Here is a 26,582-nt window from a genome sequence, read left to right as displayed (position 1 = left end):
AGCCCCCCTCCCCACCACACCTCTGTCCCCCGACCCGCTCTTCACTCTTACTTCAAATCCCCACTTCCTCCCCCAGCCCCCTCTCCCTGTAGCTGGGATCGGCTCGGAGCCCTCCCTGCCCAGCCGGCGCCTGCGCAGTGCCGCAGGAATCTGTCTGCGCGCGCTCGCTCGCGCTCTCTCTCTCTCCCCCCCCCCGGCCCAGATTCACATCCGGGGCTCTGGGCCCGGCTCTGCCCGAGCGGAGGCGCCGTGCGTGTCCCGCCGCCAGCGCGGTCTGACTAAAGTTCTGCCGAGAGCGAGGCGGGGGGCCCGGCGCTCGCGGGCCGGTCGCTGCGCGTCCGGTGAGTGTGAGCAGCGGCCTGTTCCCGGGGGGTCGGGATGTCCCCAGCGCCCGGGGCTTCTGCGGCGGGTCCCTGACCCCACTGGGGGCTCTAGGGCCGGACCCCGGCCAACAGGGTGCCCCCCCCCCCGGAGCGGGCCGGGCTGGCTTGTCCCGTTGAGAGGGAGAAGGGGGGTGAGCGCGCCTGGGCTCGGCCGGGGGTCGGTGGACGTTGAGGAAGGCGGCGGCGGCGGGCGGGCGAGTTGTGGCCGCCTCGTGGAGAGTTTAAGTGAAAGTCCTGTTAGTCCTGTAAGTAGCAAGTGTGAAACATCGGGACAGGGGTTGGGGGGCCATAGGGGCCTATGTAAGAAAAAGCCCCAGCGATTAGGACTGTCCCTATAAAATTGGGACAGCTGGTCACCCTACCCTATCTTTTCTCTAGCAGCCTGTGTCGGGAGGGAGTGTCCCTGCTCGGCAGGGTGGGTCAAGGCTTGGCAGTGCCGGAGGAGCGGCAGAGAGACTTCACAGGGGGGGGGGGGGGGGGGGGCAGAAGGGCATCTGAGACCAATAAGAAAGATGACACATCTCAGAGGGGTGGCCGTGTTAGTCTGTGTCCATAAAAACAACGCAGAGTCCGGTGGCACCTTACAGACTAGCAGATTTATTTGGGCATAAGCTTTTGTGAGTAAAAAACCCCCACTTCTCATGCATCTGAAGAAGTGGGTGTTTTACCCATGAAAGCTTATGAACAAGAAAGATGACCGATACTTCCCGGTGAGGGGAGTGGAAAGAGTAGGGACTGTTTAGTTTAGTGAGGAGGCTTCAGATAGGACATGAGAGGTGAGTAAAGTACTGTCAGTTGCACCTGTTTACACTTTCTTGCAATACAAATGTAAGGGGGCGGGACCTTCAGTGAAATTGCAGATCAGCTCACATAATGCTGATCACTGGAAATAAGTTTTCTGTGTTCATATCTGTGGAACTCCTTGCCTCAAATTGTTAAAGGTTAGGATTTAACAGGATTTTAAAAAGATGAGGAACTAATACGAACAATCTTAGTTACGTTATCTACAATGTAAACAAGGCTGTAAACCCTCATGGTTTGTGGCATACATCAGCCACTGAATGGGACATTTGTGGACAGGTGGTTATTCCGTAATTGTAAGTATATTCTGTAATTATTCACTCTGGCAGTGGTTCTCAACCTGTGGTGTCCACGGGCTATGTCTAAGGCAGTGGTGGTTATCAAAATTTTCAGGGTCGTGTCCTCCCTTACCCCTATTTGCAGTTCCTCCCCCCAGGCTGGGAGCAGGACCACAGGTGGGGTGGGATGGGGGCATGGACAGGGGTAAGGGTGCTGAGGCCAGGAGCAGAGCCCTGGCGGGGGGGGCTCCCCCTCCTCGGCTCCCATCCCCTGTGGGGCTGGCCCAGGCCTCAGCTATGCTGCCCCCATCCCCCATGGGGGCTGGCCCAGGCCTCATCTGCACCCCTGTGAACATTCCTCCATGCCCCACAGTTTGGGGACCTCTGCTCTAAAGGGTCCATGAAAGACTTGGATTGAAAACTCACTGAACAGAATTCTACTATATATACAGACAGTAGATTTCCAAAGGGGTCCACACCTTCAATGGAAAATTTTTCGGGATCTGCAAATAAAAAAAAAGTTGAGAACCACTGCACTATGGGATTTCTTGTACCTTCATGCAGTACAGAGTATGGCCTGATACAGGGTATTCAGTTAGATCGGGGTGGCCAACCTGTGGCTCCGGAGCCACATGCGGTTTTTCAAAGGTTAATATGCGGCTCCTTGTATAGGTGCTGACTCCGAGGTTGGAGCTACAGATGCTGACTTTCCAATGTGCTGTGGGTTGCTCACTGTTCAACCCCCTGCTCTGCCTCAGGTCATGCCCCTTCTCCCGAACCTGCCATGTCCTTGCTCCTCCCCCCTCCCCACCAGAGCCTCTTGCACACGGCAAAACAACTGATTGTGGTGGGCTGGAGGGATGGGGAGGCGCTGGTTGGCGGGGCTGCCAGTGGGTGGGAGGCGCTGGGGACGGGAGGGGGTAGTGGATGGGGGGCTGCTGACCTATTACTGTGGTTCTTTGGCAATGGTCATTGGTAAATTCTGGCTCCTTTTCAGGCTCAGGTTGGCCACCTCTGGATTAGATGGACTACTTCTCTGATCCATTAAGGCAATTCCTGTGTTTCCATGGCTTGTGGATCTGATCAGGGGGACATAATAGAGGAAGCATGGTCTTGTGGTTAAAACACAAGACTGGAAGTCAAGTGACCTGTGGGTTTTTTCCATTTCTGTGACTTCCTATGTGAACTTGGACAAACTATTTAATCTCTTTGTTTAATTTTCCTCTTCTGTAAAGTGGGGGTAGTACCTCCCTGCCTCCCAGAGACATAATTCACCAAGGTTTGTATAGTGGATTGTGGTTCTTTAATGGAAGGTGCTATGAAATTATAAAGATTCTACTTAATGAATAACTTGAAGATCAGATCCAGTATAATGAGATATCCATGGAATAACTTGCAGAGTTTGTATTATTGTGCTATACTTCCACATTGTCTTGTTTATAGCTGCAATATTCAGTTGTAGATACCATGTCATGCTGCTCTCCTCTCACTGTAATAGAGCCACTTACTTTAAACCCCAAATATTCAGCTACTGTGGTGGCCTTTTAACCAGGGCTTTGGAGCGGAGCACGGAGCTGGAGCACGGAGCAGCTCTGGAGCAGTGTTTTTCCCTGGAACTGGAGCGGAGCCAGAGCACAGCTCCAAAGCCCGGCTTTTAACATAAATTAATAATAATAATAAAAGTAAGGATTATTCAATGCACAGTTTTCCCAGCTGCAGTAATGCTTAGGAAGCCTGCTGTTCATGAGTACCATAACTTTGTCAGAGTCTGAATCTTGCTTTTGGTTGTGTTCAACCCCATTTTCCCCCCTTTCCTCTGTCTACATTTTGCTGCCATATTCTTCAAAAGCTGCAGTATTTCTCACTAGTCAGCAAACAATGGTGATACAAGGTGTTGGAAAAGCTAGTAACTTCACTAAAGGAGTTTTAGTTAGTATAATTTTTGAAAACATTAAAATAAACTTTATGTGGTTGAATCAAATGTGCTGCTTGATTTCATAATTTGATCCCCACAGGAAGACAGTAGTGGTTCCACGCTTACCTCACTTGAATCAAACTTTGCTGACTAAGCCTTGAAATTACTGTTAATCGCCTCAAGGCATTTATTTTTGAAAAAACATCTGCCCAGTGGTTTACTTAACTTAATGAAACCAGCATATTTTGCTGCCAGATATGGAGGATATATTATAGAGGGGGGAGGAAATTTTGAAAGAACTTTTTCAATGAAAACAAAGGAGACACAAGATAAATAAAATAAAGATGATTAAAAAATGAATGGGGGAAGAAGAAAGTAACTTCTTATACTTCTTGGGGGAGTTTTAGAACTATGAGGAATGCAAAGGAGGGATGGGATATTGTCATCAGTGGGACTTGGACTGAATTGTTCCTCTGATATTTTTAGTTACTGAAGTTAGTACATTTGAAGACTACACGCTACAGTGTTGAATAACTTCCTTGCCCTCCTGAAGTTTAACCCATGGCTGAACCTGAAGGAGCTCAAGCCTACGGACCATGTTTTTCTTTGTTTCCTTATTTTTGCTATGAAGTCAGACTTTAAATACTTGTTTTGATGACCTGCTTTATAATCTTCATATTGATAGAGTACTTACCTTAATGCCTAGTATTGTTTTCCTCTCTCTCCTAGAATTAATGCTAATAATGGTTCATTAAATGCGCTATATGCATTTCAAGGGTTGCTTGAACAGTCTTTACATAGGATTACGGTAAATCTTTGAAATCAAGAAGCAGTTATTTGTAACTGGTCCTTTTTTAGATTCTGCTGTTTAGGCAGGTGTTAAGTGAAAGTGCCTATCTGTTCTTTGCTTTTAGAATAGGGTTAAACCATTGCATGGAGACGTTCTTTGTGACAATTGTATAGTGTTCGCCAAAGACCTTTACTCTTTTCCATTCTTGGGAGGTGGAGTGAGAGGAGCATGGGTGATCTGATTTAAAATGCAAATAAAAATCTCTTCTAACAAATCAGTATAGCTGTTACAAAGAACACTGTAAAAGACTTTAAAAACTCATCTTCTATTGTATATAAAATATTACGTCAACAAACTGAAGCTCCTGCAGTAAGGGAACAAGCTCATGCAAATTAATGGTATTTATCCTTATCACATGGAATATTTGTGCATTTCATGGCTCACATTGATAACTCATTTAAAATTACTTTCATATTTTAATATTTAATACATTATCTCACACATCCGTGGCTTTGTAAATTCTTATGCTGTTCTCTGATGGAAACCTCTTCAGCAATGTTCCTGGATGCATGCAAAAGAGTTTGGCTGGCACTTCTACATGCTTGTCCAGTGCAGATTGGCAAGGTGTAGAGCAATGTCTGCCAAGTCTGTATCCCTACTGACCTACTACCAAGGTTGAGCCTGCCAATGACTGTCATCCTTGACATAGAGGATCTTTGTCTGACTAGTTGACACTGATCCACCAATTATGAGGTAGTGTCTCTGAATTCTGGGTCAGTGGATGTCACAAACTGACAAATCCAGAATATTTTGCCATTAACTCACAGTGCAAGGGAAAGAAGTACATTAGTGAATTACTGTTGTCAGTCTTCCCTCTAAATTCTGGGGCTTTTGTAAGGTTGTCACAGCTTTAACACAGTGGAATCTTCTGTATATATTTCCTCTCTTTTTTTTTTTTTTTTTTTAAAAGAGAATTTTTCATGGAAGTCTGTAAAAATTTCTCCTTTCTGGAGAATTCATTTTCTCATGGATAGTGTTTAGCGTCTTGCACTGTATTTAGGCTCTTTCACATGAACAGCTAAACTTTTGGAAGGGTTCATGCAGCTTCTTAAATGTCTTTATTTTAATGTGTTATAGGACTTTTGAAAAGTGCTGTCTTGATAGACCTGGAGAAAGAATGTCTTTCATTTTTCCACAGAACAGAGATAGTATGGGCTGTGTAAATTTTCACCATACTTTTTTTGGAGAGAGTGCCTTTAGTGATGAGTGCAGTTCATTTGAAATGACCATCTAGTCCTTGGGATCTATCTGCTAAAACTGCCCACATAGTCATCAGTTTGTGTCCTTGTTTTGGTGACTTCCTCATGTGAATAGTTGTTAATTGCGAGTTGTCTACTTGTATAGACATCTACCATAGTTTACCTAGTTAAAGTGTTAGACGTATATCATCTAAGAATATACTGATTAGAATGACAAATTTATATTTACCTTCGTTGATAAACTTCATTTAAAAAAAATCTGTTTTAACTGATGTGGCAGTATGGAAATAAAAAGAACAAGTATTAAATTGGAGAGCAGTATTTGAAGTACTTCATAGCTTTTGTTGTTAAATCATTCAGTTGTGTATGTTAAAGCTTGTTGTTCGTTTTTTTTTAAGATCAAGCTATTTTTCTATTTCTAATATCTAATTTTTACCCCCCCTCCCCGAAATTGCTTTACTTTGGATGTCTGAATAGAAAGAACCAAGTGACTTTAATGGTAATATGAAATCAATTGTCACCAAGGTTTATATGGAAATCCAATTGGCTGAAAGTCAAAACCATTTTTCTAAAAACTGCCCAACTTCCAATTTAGTAGTCTGTAAGTAGTTTATTTTTTAAATTTTACGGTGATATTGTGTTTGTGAAAAAAGCTGAATTCTTATTCCTGAAGCGGAAACTTGATATTTACAGAACAAGTATGGCACAAGCAGTGGCAATGCAGACTTCCTTTTAACCACCCCATGAAAGTTCATCATTCATTACTTGAAGTGAAACTGATGCAGCGTGGGAATGTAACTTGTTCTCAGGCCAGATACTACAGACCTATATTGGTATAACTACATCGCTCAGGGGTGTGGATTTTTCACACCATCTAGGCAACATTATGTTGAAGGGAGAACTTTTCCTGTCAACATAGCTACCGCCTCTTGGGGAGAAGCTCTCCCTTTGACATAGTAGCGTCTTCACTAAAGCACTACAGTGGCACAGCTGCAGCTCTGTATGTGCAGACAAACCTTCAATGACCATTCAAACCTTCATATATGTGGTAGAATTACACGAACAACTATACTACCGTAACCATCACTTCCTAGAAACAAGCAAGGAATTATTTTTCCTGAGGAAAAGACTGTAATGAGTCCTGTGACATCGGTGCATAGACAGGGTCTACAGTGTAAACTACCAGTGAATATGAAATGAGTTAGCTCACTAGGGACCCTTGTGAGTTGGCAAAGTGATGCCAGATAATATATCTGCACAGAGGGCAAATATCAACAGAAGGAAGGGACTCTAAACAAAATCAGGTGCAGTGGAAGAATAGTATAGTTGCCTCATAGTTTCAAAGATCTCGTTAATCAAATTATTTAGTTTCCATCGTAGGAAGAGATGTTATAAAGGGTTCATGTGTTATAGATCAGTATATATGCAAATGTATGTATATAGTTAATATAAAGAATAAATATGAGCCATAGATCGTTGTGTTCATAAATTTGTGGAACCAATAAAGTTGTTGTGAACTGCAAATGGCTTCTGTAGTACAAGCCTTGTAACTGACATGACTGCGGAGATTCTAACCAAACTTCTAGTTGTGTAGATAATTCTAGTGGGTAGCTTGTTGTTTATATTATGAAACTGAGTCATTAAAAGCCACTTCTTTACTGACAAATACGTTCACTGTTTCAGTTTGGACATGGTGTTCAGGAATCCTTATGTTTCTGTCTCTTGCATTTTTAAAACTAGTAAGTAGACTAATTTATCAGGAAGAAGATAGTTCTTCTGCTCCTTCAGTGTAATCTATTATGCAATTCTTGTCCATTTCATTCTTTATCTAACAGTTCAGATGGAAAAATGTAGGGTTTATCTCATATCATTATATACCAGCCACATGTCATCTTTTGTTGATATGATCTGGCATGAGTCTTGTTCAGGTCCTATTAATCCGGAAGCTTGGTTGTCATGATACTAGGCCAGCGGTGTTTGTAATGAAAGGTGTTGGTAAAATGCTTTTTCACATATAAGTAAGTGTGAGGGGAAGAGAAATGTTTAATTTTGGTGACAGGGCAGTTGTTCAGCTACCAGTCTCATAGTTGTTTCATTCAATAGCTGAAAGACTTACAAATAAAATATTTCCTTGACAAATGAAGCTTAATCTGCCATTTCTACTGATAACCAGCTTTGTTTATATTCAGCTGGCCTGATATGGTACTAAGAAGGGGTTCAAACAATGGACTTGTTCACACAGATTGTTTCCTTCCATTTGTTGCAACTATTAGAAAGAACCCTAGATCTATAAATCAAGTCTGCCCCAAAGTCTAGTTTGGATATAGAGATTACTTCCTCTTGTGTTCAGTAACGAAGCACACACCATGCCACCTACCGGGTTACATTGTTTTTATACCACGAATAAAGAGCCATGTGCATTACTTGGGCACCTTAAAGTACTTTTGTATAGTTTAGGCTATCAAAATATTGTGCAAACAACCTGACATTCCAAGTACTTAAGTAGCTGAGTAGGATAGATGTTTGTGAAATGCATTGTGGATTCCCTAGATTTCAAGGGATTTTATTTGGACTGGTCTGTTAAAACCCTTCATGACTGCTTTTTTTTATTTGTGAAAAGGAAACTAGACACAACGAACACTTTTTGTTGTTGTCTGAGATGAGCTCTTGGGTAATTTATACCTTTCTGAAAAAGCACCTGAGCCTAAAATTCATTTTTGAACAGATGATCTTATTGCTGAGACTGAACGTTGCGCTGCAGCCACAACTAATCATAACAACTATGTCCTTGCTTTAAAGTATCAGGAACACTGACTTTTGAACGTGGATGTTCCATTGAAGTATTTTCAGCAGCAATCACTCGGTACCTCAGAACCTTTTTATTAATGGCTTTTGACCCCATATTATCTGCATAAAACACAAGTGAGGGGTCTAAATTTAGGATATGTATGTAGCTTATAAATTTTAACACCCTTTTAAAAACTGCAACTTTTAGGATAAAAACACGTTTCATTTTTTTTAGACAAATAGCTTAAAAGATGATTTTTATGGCACTAATAAAGATCCAAAGAAATAATCAGGATTTTAATCTACCAATAAATAAAACTTTTTTTGCACTCTGTGTTTTGTATTAAAATAAGGCTTTAACCTTCATCAATATTGCTCTCTAAATGCCATCTTCCCAAGGGCTTATAATGAAAGCAGAATTCACAGTACCATTTAACCTGCTGGAGGCGTTATTGATTTTACACGGCTCTTAAATGAAAAGTGGAAATGAATTTCTCTTAAAGACGACCAGGAAGTCTGATCATGTTGTCAGGTAGCCAAAATTGATTTGTGGTATATGAAGTTGAGTGTTTTATGGTGTACAAATTATATAGTTCTGCTCAGTTAACAGAATCGTCTTAGTTTTAGTTTCTCTATCTAGTTGAAATTCTGAGATCCTCATCTTCTGTGACGTTAAGAGGACTCTTACAAGCCAATCTAGTACAATAACCACCTATAAATTGACAATGGGTCCTTGAGTCAGTTTTACTACTGTTTAAGACGTTGTTTCAAGTACATGTATGTATTGGGTAAAGTTAGGTGTACTTGAAATTCCTGTATGTAAATGAGTCTTTATTCTGCACTGCACGAGGTGTTCATGGTTCCCTTCCATTTGAGAGAATAAGGGCATGTCTTCACTAGCAACGTTAACATGGCTGTGTAGTCGCGGCACCAGCGCTGGGGCAAAACCCACCTCTACAAGGGGAATAGCTACCAGCGCTGGTGCACTGTCTACAGTGGCACTTTACAGCACTGAAACTTGCAGCGCTCAGGGTGTGTGTGTGTTTTTTCACACTCCTGAGCGCGAAAGTTGTAGAGTTGTAAGGTGCCAGTGTAGACAAGCCCTTAATACAAGTACACTTGCCACTCAAGGTCTCTGAGCCAAATAGTGAAAAAGGAACTTTCTCAATTTAAATCTTTTCCTTTAGATGGTGCATACATCCCAAAATGCTGAACAAAGCATGGATCAGTGTAACTGTCTTAACAGACTCTCTTGGTGCATTCCAGTACTGAGAGATGGGAAAAGATAAGACCAGTTTGAAATGGTTTGAACACCACGGTCTCAGACCCAATATGAGTTTTGTTCCTCTTTGCATAAAATTGTGCTATGCAAAGGGAGGAGATGGTCTTTCCCTTACTCCTATTCTCTTCAGCTGTTTTAAAATATTTAAAATAAAATGCTTTCCCGAATGATATCCTTTAACAATTCATAACAACCTGGCCTTTTTAGGCAAGTTTCTTAGTATGTTATCCTTTGTAGTCTTATCCATTCCCATTTTTCAGGAGAATGGCAATGGTCATTTTTCTCAAAGACACTCAAGAACCCCTAAAGCCTCAACCTTCTGTTGTTAGATCTCAGGAACACAGCACCTTAGTTTTGCAGTCTGATTATTGAGCGTTCAGAGCAGGAAAGCAGACGATATCTACCCCAACATTTTTTCCTAAAATCATGTGTGTGGAAGACAGAACTGTAACAAAATTCTGTTGACATTTGCTTCCTGCCAATTGATTCTCACTTCACCAAAATTGAGAACACTAAAGCACTTCTAACAGGAAAGCAGCGTTGTGGGTGCTTAGGTTGGTTATTATAAAGAACCTCTTTGCCTTTAATGACATTTTTTTTTTCTCTTTCTCTAACGTTCATTATGGTTTTAAATGCCATTTGCTTACTGTATCTGTATCAAATGTTTCACAAGGAATATAAAATTGGTAAAATTTCAAATATATATTGCATGTTATGGCACATACCAAATAAAATACTATTGATTGGTACATGTTCTGCACTTCTATTGCATAACACACGGGACAGCCATATCAGAACGGTTTAGAAGAAAACATCTAGAAATGTCCTAAAATTAGTTAAATGCTAAGGGATCTCTAGGGTATGCATTTGCAGTAATAATTCATAATAAGTGTTTCCTATGGCTGTGCTCTGTCACTTGGTAGTATTTAATGGCTCTTTTTAAAATTTAAAATAATATAAATAGCAAAAAAAAATTTTTTTTTTTCTCTCACAGGGCTACATTAAGCTTGTGAAAACATGTCAAAAATAGAACATGTGTTTGGGATTTTTTTTGTTTGTTTGTTCCTTTCCCTGATATTCTATGTGGACACATATAGTGATTTTGTCATTTATTTATTAGAGGTGGAGTGAGCAAGGGCTAAGATCTTAAAACTCCTGACAGTTTATTTTGTGGGGTTTTGGTCTGGTTTTACCACTGGGTTGCTTCTTAGCTTTGGGTAAAAATGAGCATGATACTTTATTTACCTTACGGAGTGAATTAATGTTTATAAGGAAGCTTGGAGGTGGAGCATATTAATAAGAGCTAGCAAATGCGTGGTCCTCATACCTGGAAAGTAAGTTACTTATGACTGAGCAGCTTTTACTTGTCTTTTACTAAACTTGCATGCCATTTAAGGTGATAAACTCAGTCTGTTCTTTTAGCTAAATTTTGTCCCTTTTCTGTGTTTCCTGTTACTTGTAACGCTGCATATAGGTAAAGGCTTTCTGTATGCATGATCGTTCAGGTAGAAAACAAACTTTTCACTGAAATAACATGACAGCCATTTGTCACATCTCTCTTTTGCCTGGAAACTAATTATGAGTAATTGCTGTTTAAAAAATAGCACCTGTAATATAAAGATGGTTATGGAGCACAGAATAAGTGCTTATCAAAGCAGTGTAATGTCCATCTTCTTTCTCTTTTCTTTTTTGTTAGTATGGTGTGTATTTAGGAGCAAGTAAGAAGTATTTTTAATAGGGTTTCTACTGGTGCTTTTCTCAGTTTTGAATTCCTTATTACTTAGGCATACCTCCCAGAGCTTTCATAGAAACGGATGCTGGGTTGAGAGGTAGGGTACCTAGGATAGTTTTTCTTCCTGTAGAAAGTCTGTCCAAAGTAGTGTTAACCTTTTATCTTTATCATGGCAAAGTGTGCCTTCCTTTATTTAAAATAAAATAAAATAAAAGCTGAATGTGGTTAGAGTATTGATATTTTGGTTCCGAATTACTTACACTTTTACCCTTGGCTGATATTCAAAATGGTTGCTTGATGTAGGCTTACGTTAATGCTTTAGTTGCAGTCATAAAGTGTAATAACCAGTGCCGTAAACAGTTTTTCCGGTGGCTAAATATTAAATATTAGGAAGGTACCCATCGTTATCGCTAGTTATTTTTAAAGCAGTCTGACAGGATGCGGTCTGAAGTTAAAAAACACCACCAATTATTTTAGGTAATCTAATTTACTTGTATGGGTCGTAAGAAAAGTAACGAAAGTTCTGATGATTAAAGACAGTGGTATGAGAATGGTGACATCTTGAAAGTGAATAATTTTATCTTGTTTAGGACTGAAATACTTAGATGGATTTTTTTTCTCCCGTATGCAGATTCAGTGTTCCAGAGTATGTTAGATGTTCTCATTCACCAGAGTTTATCAAAAGCTGAGAGACAATATTGTTTGGCAGTCTCTGTAGCAAGAAAGGAAGCATCTTTTGTTATTGACATCCTTTCTCTTAGCTCCGCTCTTGCTTTTTACCAGCTGCTCATTGTCTGTACTTGCTTGTGTAGTAATCACAAGGGATTTCAGGAGCTCTTATCAGCTAGTTGCCACAACACATCATTTCCTCATGTCATCTTTACTCCCTGTTTTAAAAAAAACCAAACACAGATTTACACCAGAATCTGGTGGGTATTAGAGAAAACAAGGGCCATGTGTGAACACTGTTTCTTTATGACGTTGTGTACAGAACAGTACTGTTCAAATTAACTCCCTCAAACATTTTATGGTAAAGGTCTTACTTCTGGCACTTATTCTGCAGTCTCCACCTTTTTAGGAAGAAAACGTATTGCAAAAGCTTGAAAATCCACTGCTTATAATCCTTATCCCAGCAGCCAGGAGACTGGGGGAAAGTGGCCAAGTGTATCAGTGAGGTGACCAAGGTGATTGACTATGTCTAAAACCCTTTTTTATTAGCTATCCTCAGTTATTCTTCCAATCTCCTCATTATTAGTCAGCTACAAACAATGGAATACCCAAGCAGAGTCCAAGAATAGCACCCTGGTAGAAGCTTCAGCATACTCTCCCTTCTCGGCAGTAAGGTGATGTCAGGATAGGGCTCTCCAGAGCAGTGGCTCTCATCCTTTCCAGACGCCTGTATCCCTTTCAGGAGTCTAATTTGTCTTGTGTACCCCCAAGTTTCACCTCACTTAAAAACTACTTGCTTACAAAATCAGACATAAAATGTCATAGAACAGTATTACTGAGAAATCGTTTGTTCTCATTTGACCACATAATTATAAAATAAATCAATTGGAACATAAATATTGTACTTAAATTTTGGCATATAGAGCAGTATAAAGAAATCATTGGCTGTATAAAATTTTAGTTTGTACTGAATTCGCTAGTCCTTTTTATGTAGCATGTTGTAAAACTAGGTAAATATCTAGATGAGTTGATGTACCTTCTGGAAGACCTCTGCATACCCCTGGTTCAGAACCACTGCTCCAGAGTATTGCCCTTGGAACTTGCTGGTTACCGGTATCACTCAATTTGTCTATATCTATCTTTTGGTGAGTAGAATTAGTTCTTCTGTTTGTAGTCTAGTAAACTTTTTAGCTATTAAGCAAATAAGTTTTGTATGTGTGTTTTACCTATGCCATATCTACACTAAACTGTATACTATAAAAAGCTAACTTGGAAAGCTTTGCATTGAAGTCCCATTAAACCAACCAATGTCAGGAAATCCAAAGTTACAGGAGATAGAGAGGAGTCTGAAAGGAGTCCTACAAAATTTTCCTTCTGTTAAAAGAATGGTAGTTGTGATGTGGGACTTCAATGTTTTTTTTAAAAATTAGATCTAAAATCAAGGGTGGAAATAATCACTCTTCCTATTTAATACACCTCTATCCTGATATAACGCTGTTCTCGGGAGCCAAAAAATCTTAACACGTTATAGGTGAAACCGCGTTATATTAAACTTGCTTTGATCCGCCGGAGTGTGCAGCTCTTTCCTCCTCTCTCCCCCTTCCCCCTCCCCTCCCCCCCCGGAGCACTGCTTTACCACATTATATCCGAATTTGCATTCTATCAGGTCACGTTATATCGGGGTAGAGGTGTATCTGAATTGTTTTCAGCTCTGCCTTCCTCTTCCCTCCCACCAAAAACCCCCAAACAAAACATAGTGGCTAACTACTTGCTATTTTTTGTTCTTTGTTTTAAACAGGACTAAATTAGAAGAATCGTCCCTTTTGCTTTATAAGTGACATCTATTCAATCAGGTGTTGTCTTCCAAGAAATAATACAGTTGGTCAGTTGCTTCTTGTAGACATTGACATTTATTTATAGAAAGGTTTTCTGAAGACTTGTGTCAAATGACGTCAATGGCCAGTTTGTTCTCTTTTACTAGCCCAGCTGTAAAGCGTTTATTGGGCTGGAAACAAGGAGATGAAGAGGAAAAATGGGCGGAAAAGGCAGTTGATGCTTTGGTAAAAAAGTTGAAAAAGAAAAAGGGTGCTATGGAAGAATTAGAAAAAGCCTTGAGCAGTCCCGGACAACCCAGCAAGTGTGTTACTATTCCTCGTTCTTTAGATGGGAGACTTCAAGTTTCTCACAGAAAAGGCCTGCCCCATGTTATATACTGTCGTGTCTGGCGTTGGCCTGATCTTCAGAGTCATCATGAGTTGAAGCCATTGGATATTTGTGAATTTCCTTTTGGATCTAAACAGAAGGAAGTTTGTATTAATCCTTACCACTACAAAAGGGTGGAGAGCCCAGGTAAGTTTGAGCTTTGCTGTCTATAAAACTGAACAAATTGCCCACGGACTGTGTTGCTTTGCCAACTAAATTGTTAGGGGTAGGAGTGGGGTGGAGTATAACATTCTGGTTAGAATAGGTGCAGTTTTCCTGGTAAAAACCTTACAGCTACAGTTTACTGTGTAGAATTTGATCTATGGAAGAGATTTCTAAATCCTGGTCCTGATAGTCAATGACAGAATTGTCATTGACTTTATTGTGACGAGTATTCAGCTCTAAATACAAAAGTAGTCAACGGAAGACTTCATATTCTTTGAGAAATTTAACTATAAACCTCAGAATTCTTATTAGTAGTCAGTATTTTTTTAATCACTGGGTGTTCTATCAGGCTCAGTGTTCATAAGACAGGAAGAAGAGCTGTGGAGCGACTGTGGTGCTCCCCAGTCAAGTTCTAGACAACAGGTGATTGGGGGAGGGCAGACGAGGAATGATTAGATATAGCCATGTTCCTGGTACAAGGTTACCAACGGTAAGCCAGGTTAAAGTGGAGAATTTGCACACACAAGTCAGGAATTTGTAAGTTGCTGTTCTTACAACGCTATCTTAGAAATGGTGCTTGTAGGAAGGTGTATGTTTGAAAGCGTCTGTACAGAATCCAAAATAACATATATCAGATGTGTACTTGGATTGCTAATGTTGTTGTAGAAACATTGACTTTTGAATTTCCTTACTTGAGTTTAGAGTTCAATGTGTTAATGTAGCTTTTTGCACTTAATTGTATGTTAGGAGGACACTAATCCTTTAAAATCATTAGTACTTTCCACTTGGTATCCACGCTCTGTACAAAAGGCTCACTAAATTGGTAACAAATAACTTTCGTGTTGTGAAGTATAAATTAAGTTTGGCAGGAAAAAGAGCAGAAGTGTAAAGTAGTTTTACAAAGTATATATTTTTTAAAAATCCACAAATTGTAAGAAGCACTTAAATCTTATAACCCCCTCTTCTTGCTTCTCCTCAGCTGGTAATGGGATTTTTTTTTTATTTTATTTTTTATTTTTTTGTAATTAGTGAATAGTTAGTGCATTATTTTATGCTGTTTTGTTTTAGCTATATTTTTAACAATTTTGTTTTGTCTGATTGTTTTTTGTTTTTGTTTTGTTTTTTTAGTTCTACCTCCAGTGTTAGTGCCTAGACATAGTGAATTCAATCCACAGCACAGCCTTCTAGTTCAGTTCAGGAACCTAAGCCACAATGAACCGCACATGCCACAAAATGCTACATTTCCAGATTCTTTCCAGCAACCCAACAGCACTCCGTTTTCCATTTCACCAAACAGCCCCTACCCACCTTCTCCAGTGAGCAGCACTTACCCGAGTTCCCCTGCCAGTTCTGGACCATCTAGTCCATTTCAGCTACCAGGTGAGAACAGTCTGTATGCGAACTCTGCTGATAAATTAAAACATGCTTGTATAGTAATACCAAAAGCTATTGCAATTCCCTGTAGCCTCTGTGTGTTTCTGGTATCAATTGATATTGGCTTAATGTCAACCAATTCTGATTCTCTGTTAATCATTCATTACTACTTTTCTTTTTCCTTGATATGTGTCAGAGCTCTTGTGAATTATTTGTTATAGTTTTTATTTTCCAAATACCATCTGACGTGTGGCTGGGATATGGAAAAATGGGATTACTAAATTAATTCAGTGTTTTTTAAATATGAGGTGCAAAGCAGAGAGGAAATATCTTAATATGTAACAGTCCTCTTTTAAAACAGAAGGAATTTGACAGGAACAAATTCTGAATTCACAGAGGGCATAGCTTATGTTAAATATCATCCAGTAGTACGGAATGGTAGTTTCTTATAAGACCTCAAATACTGCTGTTGTGCTGAAGAGTATTGACTTGGGACTCTTAATAAATACATGCATCTAACTAAGCATGTGTATATATACTCATCACTCTAATAACCAAGCACCTGACAAAATTTAAGTGTGGCCTAGCTGAGTGAGCAAAGCAAGGCCTTATGCTCCACTTGATGGCATTTGTCAGTCTTCATTTATAGTTTTAACTTGTGTGTTTTTTCCTTATTTGAAGCTGATACTCCACCTCCTGCATATATGCCTCCTGAAGATCAGATGGGGCAGGATAATTCACAGTCTATGGACACAAGCAACACTATGATTTCTCAAATTATGCCAAATATATCCAGCAGAGGTAAGATAGTATGGTGTATAATTAATTTTTGGCTGGCTTATTTAATGCTGAGATCCAGATTCAGTGGTGACTTAATTGGAGTAATTTATCTGGTGTTAAGTAGATATAACTTGCAAATGAAAATGGAAGAAGTCCAGGGTTGTACCAGGAGGAGCAGCCACCAGGAAGAGAATGCAAGATGAAACAACCCCAATCTAGTTCATTTTTACACCGTTTTGTTGGTTGGCTTGTTTTTAAACCAGTTAAGAAGAAAACCACAAAATCTCTTTTTTGAATTGAGCTTATTTTAATAACTAGGGGCCTGATTTTTTATTTATTTATTCCCCCCTCCCTCCCAAGAAGGGTCTGAACAATCTCTTTTACTTTTGATTGCACGTGGAGTTGTGCTTGCTCAGCATCCCTGAATATCAGGCCTCAAAATGTCAATTATAAATAAGTTTATACAGAAAATCTTTCTCTTCTTGTTTGTTTATTTGGCAGCACTTGTATAATTTTTCCCTTTGTTTGAATGAATCTTTCACATAAGCCTCAGGAAGAGGGAAAGGCACCAAAATAAGAAAATGATCGTGAAACAAAACTTTCAGAGTAACTCAGGGCAGGTGTAGTACCTGTAGGTGTTCTTACTCACCTTTTTTTAAACTGACTAGATTTCAACAAATTGGTAGTGGCCTTTTTAACCATATCATACTGCCTTTCAAGTCTGAGCACAAGATACAGGCGTGAGATTGCAGGAGCAATTTTTTACTGCTAACTAGTGGGGTAACTAGTGGTGTTCCCCAAGGGTCAGTCCTAGGACCAATCCAATTCAACTTATTCATAAATGATCTGGAGAAAGGGGTAAAAAGTGAGGTGGCAAAGTTTGCAGATGATACTAAACTGCTCAAGATAGCTAAGCAGATTGTGAAGAACCAAAGCAGATTGTGAAGAACTTCAAAAAGATCTCACAAAACTAAGTGATTGGGCAACAAAATGACAAATGAAATGTAATGTGGCTAAATGTAATGCACACTGGAAAAAAATAACCCAAACTATACATACAATTTAGCTACAACAAATCAGGAAAAAGATCTTGGAGTCATCGTGGATACTTCTCTGAAGATGTCCACGCAGTGTGCAGAGGCGGTCAAAAAAGCAAACCGGATGTTAGGAATCATTAAAAAGGGATAGAGAATAAGACGGAGAATATATTATTGCCCTTATATAAATCAGTGATAGGCCCACATCTTGAATACTGCATACAGATGTGGTCTCATCTCAAAAAAGATATACTGGCACTAGAAAAGGTTCAGAGAAGGGCAACTAAAATGATTAGGGGTTTGGAGAGGGTCCCATATGAGGAGTGATTAAAGAGGCTAGGACTTTTCAGCTTGGAAAAGAGGAGACTAACGGGGGATATGATAGAGGTATATAAAATTGAGTGATGTGGAGAAAGTGGATAAGGAAAAGTTATTTACTTATTCCCATAATACAAGAACTAGGGGTCACCAAATGAAATTAATAGGCAGCAGGTTTAAAACAAATAAAAGGAAGTTCTTCACACAGTGCACAGTCAACTTGTGGAACTCCTTACTTGAGGAGGTTGTGAAGGCTAGGACTATATAAGCGTTTAAAAGAGAACCGGATACATTCATGGAGGTTAAGTCCATTAATATCTATTAGCCACGAAGGGTTAGGAATGGTGTCCCTAGACTCTGTTTGTTTGTCAGAGGGTGGAGATTGATGGCAGGAGAGAGATCACTTGATCATTACCTGTTAGGTTCACTCCCTCTGGGGCACCTGGCATTGGCCACTGTCGGTAGACAGGATACTGGGCTAGATGGACCTTTGGTCTGACCCAGTACAGCCGTTCTTATGTTTTTATGCTATGTGAAAGGAATTGTTAAATGCTTCTAAATTGAAATACATATTGACTCATTTTAACTTCATTTTATTATAGATGTTCAACCTGTTGCTTATGAAGAGCCCAAGCACTGGTGTTCAATTGTGTACTATGAATTAAACAATCGCGTTGGAGAGGCTTTTCACGCATCTTCCACCAGTGTCTTAGTGGATGGATTTACAGATCCTTCTAACAATAAAAACAGGTTCTGCTTAGGTTTGCTGTCCAATGTTAATCGCAACTCAACTATTGAGAACACTAGGCGACATATTGGAAAAGGTAATTCATAAGTGTACTTTATGCCTTGTCAGGGTTCCTTCCCCACTCTGAACTCTGGGATACAGATGTGGGGACCCGCATGAAAGACCCCCTAAGCTTATTTTTACCAGCTTAGGTTAAAACTTTTCCAAGGCACAAGTTCCACCTTGTCCTTGATCGTTGCCACCACCAAGTGATTTAAACAAACATTCAGGGAGCCCTACCTCCCCCAAAATATCCCCCCCAAGCTCCTACACCCCCTTTCCTGGGGAGGCTTGAGAATAATATCCTAACCAATTGCTTACAAAGGGAGCACAGATCAACACCCCTGGGTCTTTAGGACACTGAAAAACAATCAGGCTCTTAAAAGAAGTTTATTTTAAAAAAAGATAAAAGAATCACCTCTGTAAAATCAGGATGGAAGATAACTTTACAGGGTAACAAAAAGATTCCAAACACAGAGGATTTCCCCTCTAGGCAAAACTTTAAAGTTACAAAAACAGGGATAAACCTCCCTCTGAGCACAGGGAAAATTCACAAGCTAAAACAAAAGAAAATCTAATGCATTTCTTTGCTATTACCTACTATTTCTGCAATACTAGATACTTAGTCCAGATATGGCTTAGGGAGATATATTTGCCCTGCCCTGGTTCCTTTGGTGACTCTGAGAGAACAAAACAAAGACAAAAAAAAATCTTCCCCCACAGATTTGAAAGTATCTTCTCCCCTTATTGGAGTCCCTTTGTTCAGGTGCCAACCAGGTTATCTGAGCTTCTTAACCCTTTACAGATAAAAGAGGAATTAACCTGTTAGAGGGTAAAGAGGGATTTTATGCTACCCTTAGCTGTATGTTTATGACATGCCTCTTTTATGATTAAAAGCAATAAGTTGACAAGCAAAGACTTCATTGAAAACAGACATATTGCAATGTGCAAAAATTGAAATTGTATATGGTGGTTGCAGTGGCACATAATAAGCCTGGAGAAAAGATTTATTTAAACAAATTGTGATTTAAACGTATTTGTATATATGTGATACACATTGAAGAATGCTGATCACAGAATCCATCCAACTAATCTAAATGATGTACAATATAAAACTCCCCTTCTAGAGTAGGTAGAATAGTTAGCAAACAAGCCTGCTGGGACTGTACTGTATTCAGTGCCAGCACTTCAACAGAATTGTAGGTCCTGGGAGTATCTGTCAAGTGTTCTCTCTTAATAATATTTGAGTTTTGTTCTCAGTTCACACAGGATATTTGAGTGCTGTCTAGTATGTTTAAATATCCTGCATAGGTTGAAAGCAAAACTAAAATAAGGCTATAAGGATCTGTTTCGTCGGAGTGAATCCAAGATGGGTGAGGGATGTGGGTAGCTTTCTTTTGGGCTACTTCTGATGTGGACTACTGGAACCATCAATAGATTAGAAATGGAGACAGTATTACAGAGCTGTGCTAATTGTGTTACTCCTGAAGGCATTCTGTACCAAAACATTTAAAAATTCTGCAAGTTTTATTTGTCAAATGAATGTGGAGACTCCAGCATGGCATTGGGGAGGATAGGCCACTGGATGCAACAGAAGTGGGACTCTGAAGCGGTGGTCCAGATGAAGGTTTGGGGGTCTGGATGGGCACAGAATTCCCCCAGGACTACTGGGTTGAGAGGCTTGCATAAGTTAAAACTTAAAGTTAAAATCTGTAATCTTAATAATGTAATTTTAACTCCAAGATAAGTGTAGAGTCACTGTTCCTGGGACAGTTGAATTTTCTAGGATTATTTCTGTTAACTTCACAAGGGAATACAGATACATTTCTACTTATGAAATTTACCTTGAATGTCTCCCCTTTCTTAGCCTCACTATAACAAAACAGCCACCAAAAAAATGCCAAACTTCTCACATTTTTGTAAAAGCCCTGAAGCTCAGCCATGGGTCACTTTTGAAATTTCAGAATTAAATAGCTTACAAGTTATTTCTTCATCTTGAGTTTTATTTTCCCCCGGGAAAAGCAGACATTTCTGTCACAACCTGCTATGTACCGCTGTTCTCCAGTTCAGCTCCTCAGAAATCCCCAGCCAATGCCTTACCCTGGGAAGGCCAACTGAGTATTGGGGCAAGAAAGAAGCAGAATAGAACAGAATTACATGGGAGAGAGACCTGACCCCAAATCCACTGTGAGCCACTTGCAGTTGATTGACTGACAAAGCAATCTGCTTCGAAGTTCCTTTCCCCAAACTTCATCCCACCCTAGACTCCCAGTGGACCTGATGAGTTCACCAATAGCTGTCAGTCTGAAAGATCAGTTCAGGTCTTCCCTTATTATATGCAGTGTTGTAGCTGTGTCGATCTCAGGATACTAGAGAGACAAGATGGGTGAGGTAATATCTTTTATTGGACCAACTTCTGTTGGTGAGAGACTAGCTTATGGAGCTGCTCTTCAGGTCAGGGAAAGTTACTCAGAGTGTCACAGCTAAATACAAGATGGAACAGATAGTTTAGCAAAAGCAGTTCACACATTTCAAGGGGCCTTTGAGGATGAGGACTAATAGATCAGATACAGAGTGATTGCTTTGTGAAAAATATTCACCCACAGGTTGTATGGTGTTTTTGTCTTTTATCATTTTCCTATGTGAGTTCATTTGAGAGTGTAGTGATTGTTTATCTGGTTTCATTCACACAGTTGCTATTGGGCCATTTAATACAGAAGTACAGCACATATTATGATAGGCATGTGTAGGACCCATGGATCTTGAAAGGTGGGTTTGTGTGTAAAGGGGGGTTGGGGAGTGGTGATCGTTGTAGCAGTGGAGATGCATCTGTTCTGGGAGGATCTAGTGCTGCTTTGAGCTGGACACTGGGCATTCTGCCCTATAATTGATGAGAGAAGGCCATCTAGTGGCTGATATAAAATGAAGTAGTTTGAGATGAAAGTGTTTTGAACTGCTTGTGTGCATGTGACTGGAAAAATATCTTTTCAGGAAAGTTCTTCAAATGGAAGGCTGACTAAATTGTCTCAGAGCTCAAGGGAGTTACTTGCAGTAATACAGCTTGAAACAATTTTTTAATCTGTTTTTTTTTTTTCCTTTTTGTTTTTAAGGAGTTCATCTCTACTATGTTGGTGGGGAAGTCTATGCTGAGTGCTTAAGTGACAGCAGCATATTTGTACAGAGCAGGAACTGCAACTACCATCATGGCTTTCACCCTACAACTGTGTGCAAGATTCCCAGTGGCTGCAGCCTTAAAATTTTTAACAATCAGGAGTTTGCTCAGCTTTTAGCTCAGTCTGTCAATCATGGATTTGAGGCAGTGTATGAGCTCACCAAAATGTGCACCATTCGAATGAGTTTTGTAAAGGTAAATACATTCTTTATCTAAGCATTTAAATTTACTGTGGAATGAGAGAGGTTCAAGCAAAGTATTCAGATTGGCATTGATACTATACTGCAGAAAGTTATTTGCAATGTAACATGATTTTTACATTTTAATCTGACACCTTGTATTGGAGTATCATTTACTGTTTTAGGTGTGATATGTGCCAGGTAAGTGTATTGACCATAGTAGTTTAGCAGGTCCCTACTCCATCTGGTCCAATTAAATCAGGGGTCTCAAACTCAATTTACCTTAGGGCCAATGCTGGTCCTCAAATCCTCCCAGCAGGCCAATAATGTCATTGAAGATGGTGTTCAGAAAAGCAAATGTTTATATTGTATTTTTTATTTCGAATTTCTTAGACATAATAAAACTGTCATACAACTTTATACAATTCTTTGCCTGCCAGAGAGTTTTTAGTGTTCGCCAGACACCTGGCAGTGCTTCAGTTCTGTCAGTTTGTTGATGTTTGGCCGCAGTGACTGAGCAGTTGAAACCTTCAGGATTGCAGCCAGGTGTGCATCAAATAGCTGTGTTTGGTATTTTGACTTGTTTATATTAATTGTGGAAAAGAAATGTGTGTAGAGATCACTGTAAGGTGGTCAGTGGAGGAAGGATTTTTGAAAAGTGGGTTTGTAGGAGGGAGAAGGTGTTTGATGGGTAATTAATTAATAAACACAGTTAACTTAACACATTTGTAAAATAATTTATTTTGTTAAAGTCCCATGGAGCAGTGATAATCTTAGGTTTTATTGCTTGTGGAGGCCACTCTTCCAACCTGTCTGTGTAGTTCTTGCACAGTAATCCTGTGGAGCATGTGAGGTGTTCTTGTACTCACAAAGAACTGACTTTGAAAATACAGTTAGTATTAATCAAGGTAAAAAAGCATCTGTTTTTTCTGATATTCTGAAGTAAAAGGCATGGGTCTAATTTACTCCTGGAATTTTCTTTACAAAGAACTCTTCTGAGCTTCTAGTGTTAATTCAGTGGTCCTTTCTGGCCTTAAAAATCTATGATCACCTAGTCTGACCAGCTGCGTAGCGCAAGCCATAGGACTTCCCTGAATTAATACAGGCTTCGAGTCCAATAACTTGTGGAATTGCAGCCTCTATCACTTGGAATCCATCAATGATTGATTTTATACAATATTAGTGTTAGCACTTCTTTCTGTTATGTACTTGTTTTATGGTAATCCTAGGGGCCTCAAATTAGATTGGAACCCTATCATGTTGTGTATTCTACAAACTCCTACTGAGACTTTTTTCCCCGAAGAGCTTAAACAAAGCAGACAGAAGTTAGGAGAAAGGAAATATCATACACATTTTATAAATGGAGAAATGAGAGACAAGGGTTAATCTTGGCCAAGGTTACACAAGAAGTCTGTTAGAGACAGGACCAGAACCCAGAGCTCCTGAGTCATAGTCCAGTGACAACCTCAACACCGTCCTTCCTCTTCTTCTTCCTTTTTTTTTTTTTTTCCTCCTCTCCCCCCTGCCCCCTTCTTCCCCTTTAGGGTACGTCTTCACTTACCGGAGGGTCCAGCGGCAGGCAATCGATGTTCTGGGATCAATTTATCGCGTCTGGTTTAGACGCGATAAATTGAGCCCGGATCGAGCCCGGAAGTGCTCACCGTCGACGCCGGTACTCCAGCTCGGCGAGAGGAGTACACAGCATCAACGGGGGAGCCTCCCTGCCGCGTCTGGACCCACGGTAAGTTCGGACTAAGGTACTTCGAATTCAGCTATGTTATTAACGTAGCTGAATTTGCGTACCTTAGTCCGAAGTGGGGGGGTAATGGAGACCAGGCCTTAGATTACAATTGTTCTTGCTTATTTGAGGGCCTCTAATAGGCTGTAAGACATTTAAAGCTAACTTTGTATTTCCTGTTGCTAAAATTAGTTTGGTTTAAGAGCATACACTCATAACGTCAAAGGTATAACATTTTGTTCATTTTTATAGGGTTGGGGAGCGGAATATCACCGGCAAGATGTCACAAGCACCCCATGCTGGATAGAAATTCATCTTCATGGGCCCCTTCAGTGGCTGGATAAAGTACTTACACAAATGGGCTCACCACTTAATCCCATCTCTTCAGTTTCATAGTGCTTCAGTATTACCTTCAACTCTACCTTTAGTGAACTTATTTTAATTCTTCCAGTGTGGATACTGTGAGCTAGATGGAGAACAGATATGGTTTAACTTTTTACCCCCTTTGTGACCAATTCCATTACATATTGTTGATTTATTTTTGCATTTCAATTTGTTCTTGTGATACTAAAGTGACAATTGAGCCCTATTGGGGAAAGTGGGGTGTGAAGTCTCTTGAAAAATTTGCAACACTTTTCCCCCTCTTCATATGAAACTTAAACAGGTATATGTCTAACTGGAACATATTTTCTTCACTGTCACATTAGGGACAAGAATTTTGAAGACTGATTTTAGGAGTAAATACATATCATAGATTTTTAGTGTTAATAGAACTTTACATGTGTGGCTCCAGATTTCAATCATTATTTTATATGTAGCTGCGTAACATCTTATGGAAGACTTCTGTCGTAAACAAAGTTAGCCTTTATTACAGCAAAGTTTGCCTCAATTTGAACAATGTGATTTAAGTGTACACCTCTTGAAATACTTTTTTTTTTTTTTTTAAACAGATATGGATGGTGTAAAAACATTTGCATTAACTTTTGGAAAGTGCAGTCACAAACACACTATATACGTTGCAGAATATGAATTATTAGTCTTGTCCCATTCCAGTTTTATAACATTGCTTTTAACAACCGTTTAAAGAGTAATTGATACAAGGTAAACTTTTGGCACTGCTGTGGACTAGTCAGTTCTTGTTTTTGCCCTGATATACACCCATGCTGTTTTGGATGTAATTGCCAACACCTGGCTTTTTAGGTACCTTTTTGTATTTTAGCATACACCTCACTTTTTATAAATGGCAGTGCTTACATTGCAAAGGAGCTAAGTTCTCTAGCTGTCTGTTCTACCTATCCAGAATTGGCATGTTTTAGGCCTCTTAAATCATTTAGCAGTTATGCACTATTAGTGATGACCCTATACTTCACTTCCAATACAAATTTGATTAATCTCTCTCTTTCTCATACTGTTTGAAGACTGAATGGCTTAGCAAATTGGTAATTGAGTGCAGAGCCTTTTTATTTCTACATCAAATGCAGATGTGGTAGATAATTATCAGAAATTGTTACTGTAAAGACTTGCGTCCTGTGTGAAATGGTGCTCTTTATCCCAATCCTGATGAATGAGTTTCTTCTTGTATAGTCTAGGCCTACAGTTGGCATTCTTAGCAGAGAAGCTAACGATTGAATGCAGATAGAGATTAAGTTGCCCTTTCTCCCACATAGGAAATCCTTCAGGGTCCGGGTTGAAGCACACTGGTGTATGGCTGTGATAAGGCTTGTACTGCAGCTGCCTGCTGCATTTGTTGTCACTAATTGAAGGACTTTGATGCCCAGTCTGTCAATACAAACACTAAATAAAAAAGGGGGAATCTATGGGTAATTCCTTTTCCTAAGAAAATGAGGGAAAGAAATGTATTGTGGAGAATACTAGGTGCAGTGAATTATGGCCTGTCTCTTGTAATTCTAAAGTTTTTCTGTGCAGAGCGCAAGGCCCGTTATGTATAATAACTATTCACCTTCCCCTTTCCCTATCACAAACTCATGTTATTTACCCACCCAGATAAAATGTTTGGGAGAGAGGCTGAAAACTCTAAAACTCAAGTACTTATTAAAGGATGCTTTGTAGTTAGCTACTGCAGTCCCACGGTTTTGATCACTTAAGTTCTTCTTGTGTCCTTTTATTGAATGACAGAGTTTGTGCTTACATGTGGTAATCCCTGTATCACCTAGTACATAAGTAAATAATCTTTTTAAAGGAACAAAATTGTTTACATATCATGATAAATTCTGTTTCTTATAAAATGCCTTAAAGGAATAAAGCTAAACTGATAAACGTTCACAGATCTATAATGCTGTCTTGTACAGGAATAAGTATTTGTACTTGATCTTAAACACTTTCTCCAGCTTTTTAAAAATAAAAATTTTCAGGAAAAAGGAGAGTAACATTACTTTGTCACTTATCTTCTGAACCACTGTTTATTCCTTTGAACTACAGCCAACAATGGCTTTATTGATAGAGCTACAAATTCAGCTGTTGCCCACAAGATCAGGCCTTCCATAGTCAAAATGAAAATTTTCCTACACCCATATTTGAGTTCTCTTCATAAGTTTGTGAATCTGCATATATTTGACACTATGGTATCTTTTCTAGAATAACTTTTATGATTAATGGCTTGACACATCAGATTAAGAGTACAATCTCAGTTGCAGGGCTTCTACTAAAATTAAAAGATTTAACTGCATCCAAGCTTGACTTTTTTTTTTAATTGACTTCATCTATACTCATGTAAATGCCTAGCTAAAGCTAAGTAAATGATTCAGGAATGGGTGCGTGGGTGTGCACGAGCCAGAACTAGTGCTTAATAGGGGCAGGCTGGCTACATGTGCATCAATACTATAATCCTAGCAATACAGTAGAACCTCAGAGTTATGAGGTGACCGGTCAACCAGACACCTCATTTGGAACTGGAAGTAAGCAATCAGGCAGCAA

The 26,582-nt window shown here is 39.6% G+C and overlaps 1 protein-coding gene across 4 annotated transcripts in view; it reads left to right on the top strand.

The window, feature by feature from the left end:
- SMAD5 (SMAD family member 5) overlaps positions 1-26,026 on the top strand; it is a 39,225-nt gene extending 13,199 nt beyond the window's left edge. Inside the window, exons 1-7 of one of the 4 annotated variants that reach the window (XM_034779195.1) lie at positions 185-341; positions 13,695-14,245; positions 15,392-15,643; positions 16,319-16,438; positions 18,375-18,596; positions 21,670-21,926; positions 23,901-26,026. In XM_034779195.1, the coding sequence (XP_034635086.1) occupies positions 13,843-14,245; positions 15,392-15,643; positions 16,319-16,438; positions 18,375-18,596; positions 21,670-21,926; positions 23,901-24,044 (1,398 nt within the window). In that variant the 5' untranslated portion in view covers positions 185-341; positions 13,695-13,842 and the 3' untranslated portion in view covers positions 24,045-26,026. Of the gene's footprint in view, positions 1-184; positions 342-609; positions 629-12,949; positions 13,042-13,694; positions 14,246-15,391; positions 15,644-16,318; positions 16,439-18,374; positions 18,597-21,669; positions 21,927-23,900 lie in introns of those variants that run through there. The other 3 variants (XM_034779197.1, XM_034779198.1, XM_034779196.1) reach the window with 3 other exon arrangements.
- The last annotated feature ends 556 nt before the right edge of the window (positions 26,027-26,582 follow it).

The sequence above is a fragment of the Trachemys scripta genome, chromosome 8 (assembly GCF_013100865.1).
Source record: "Trachemys scripta elegans isolate TJP31775 chromosome 8, CAS_Tse_1.0, whole genome shotgun sequence".
Taxonomy (NCBI): Eukaryota; Metazoa; Chordata; order Testudines; family Emydidae; genus Trachemys; species Trachemys scripta.
The sequence above is the reverse complement of the archived record's forward strand: the minus strand, read 5'-3'. Positions and strand labels throughout refer to the sequence as shown.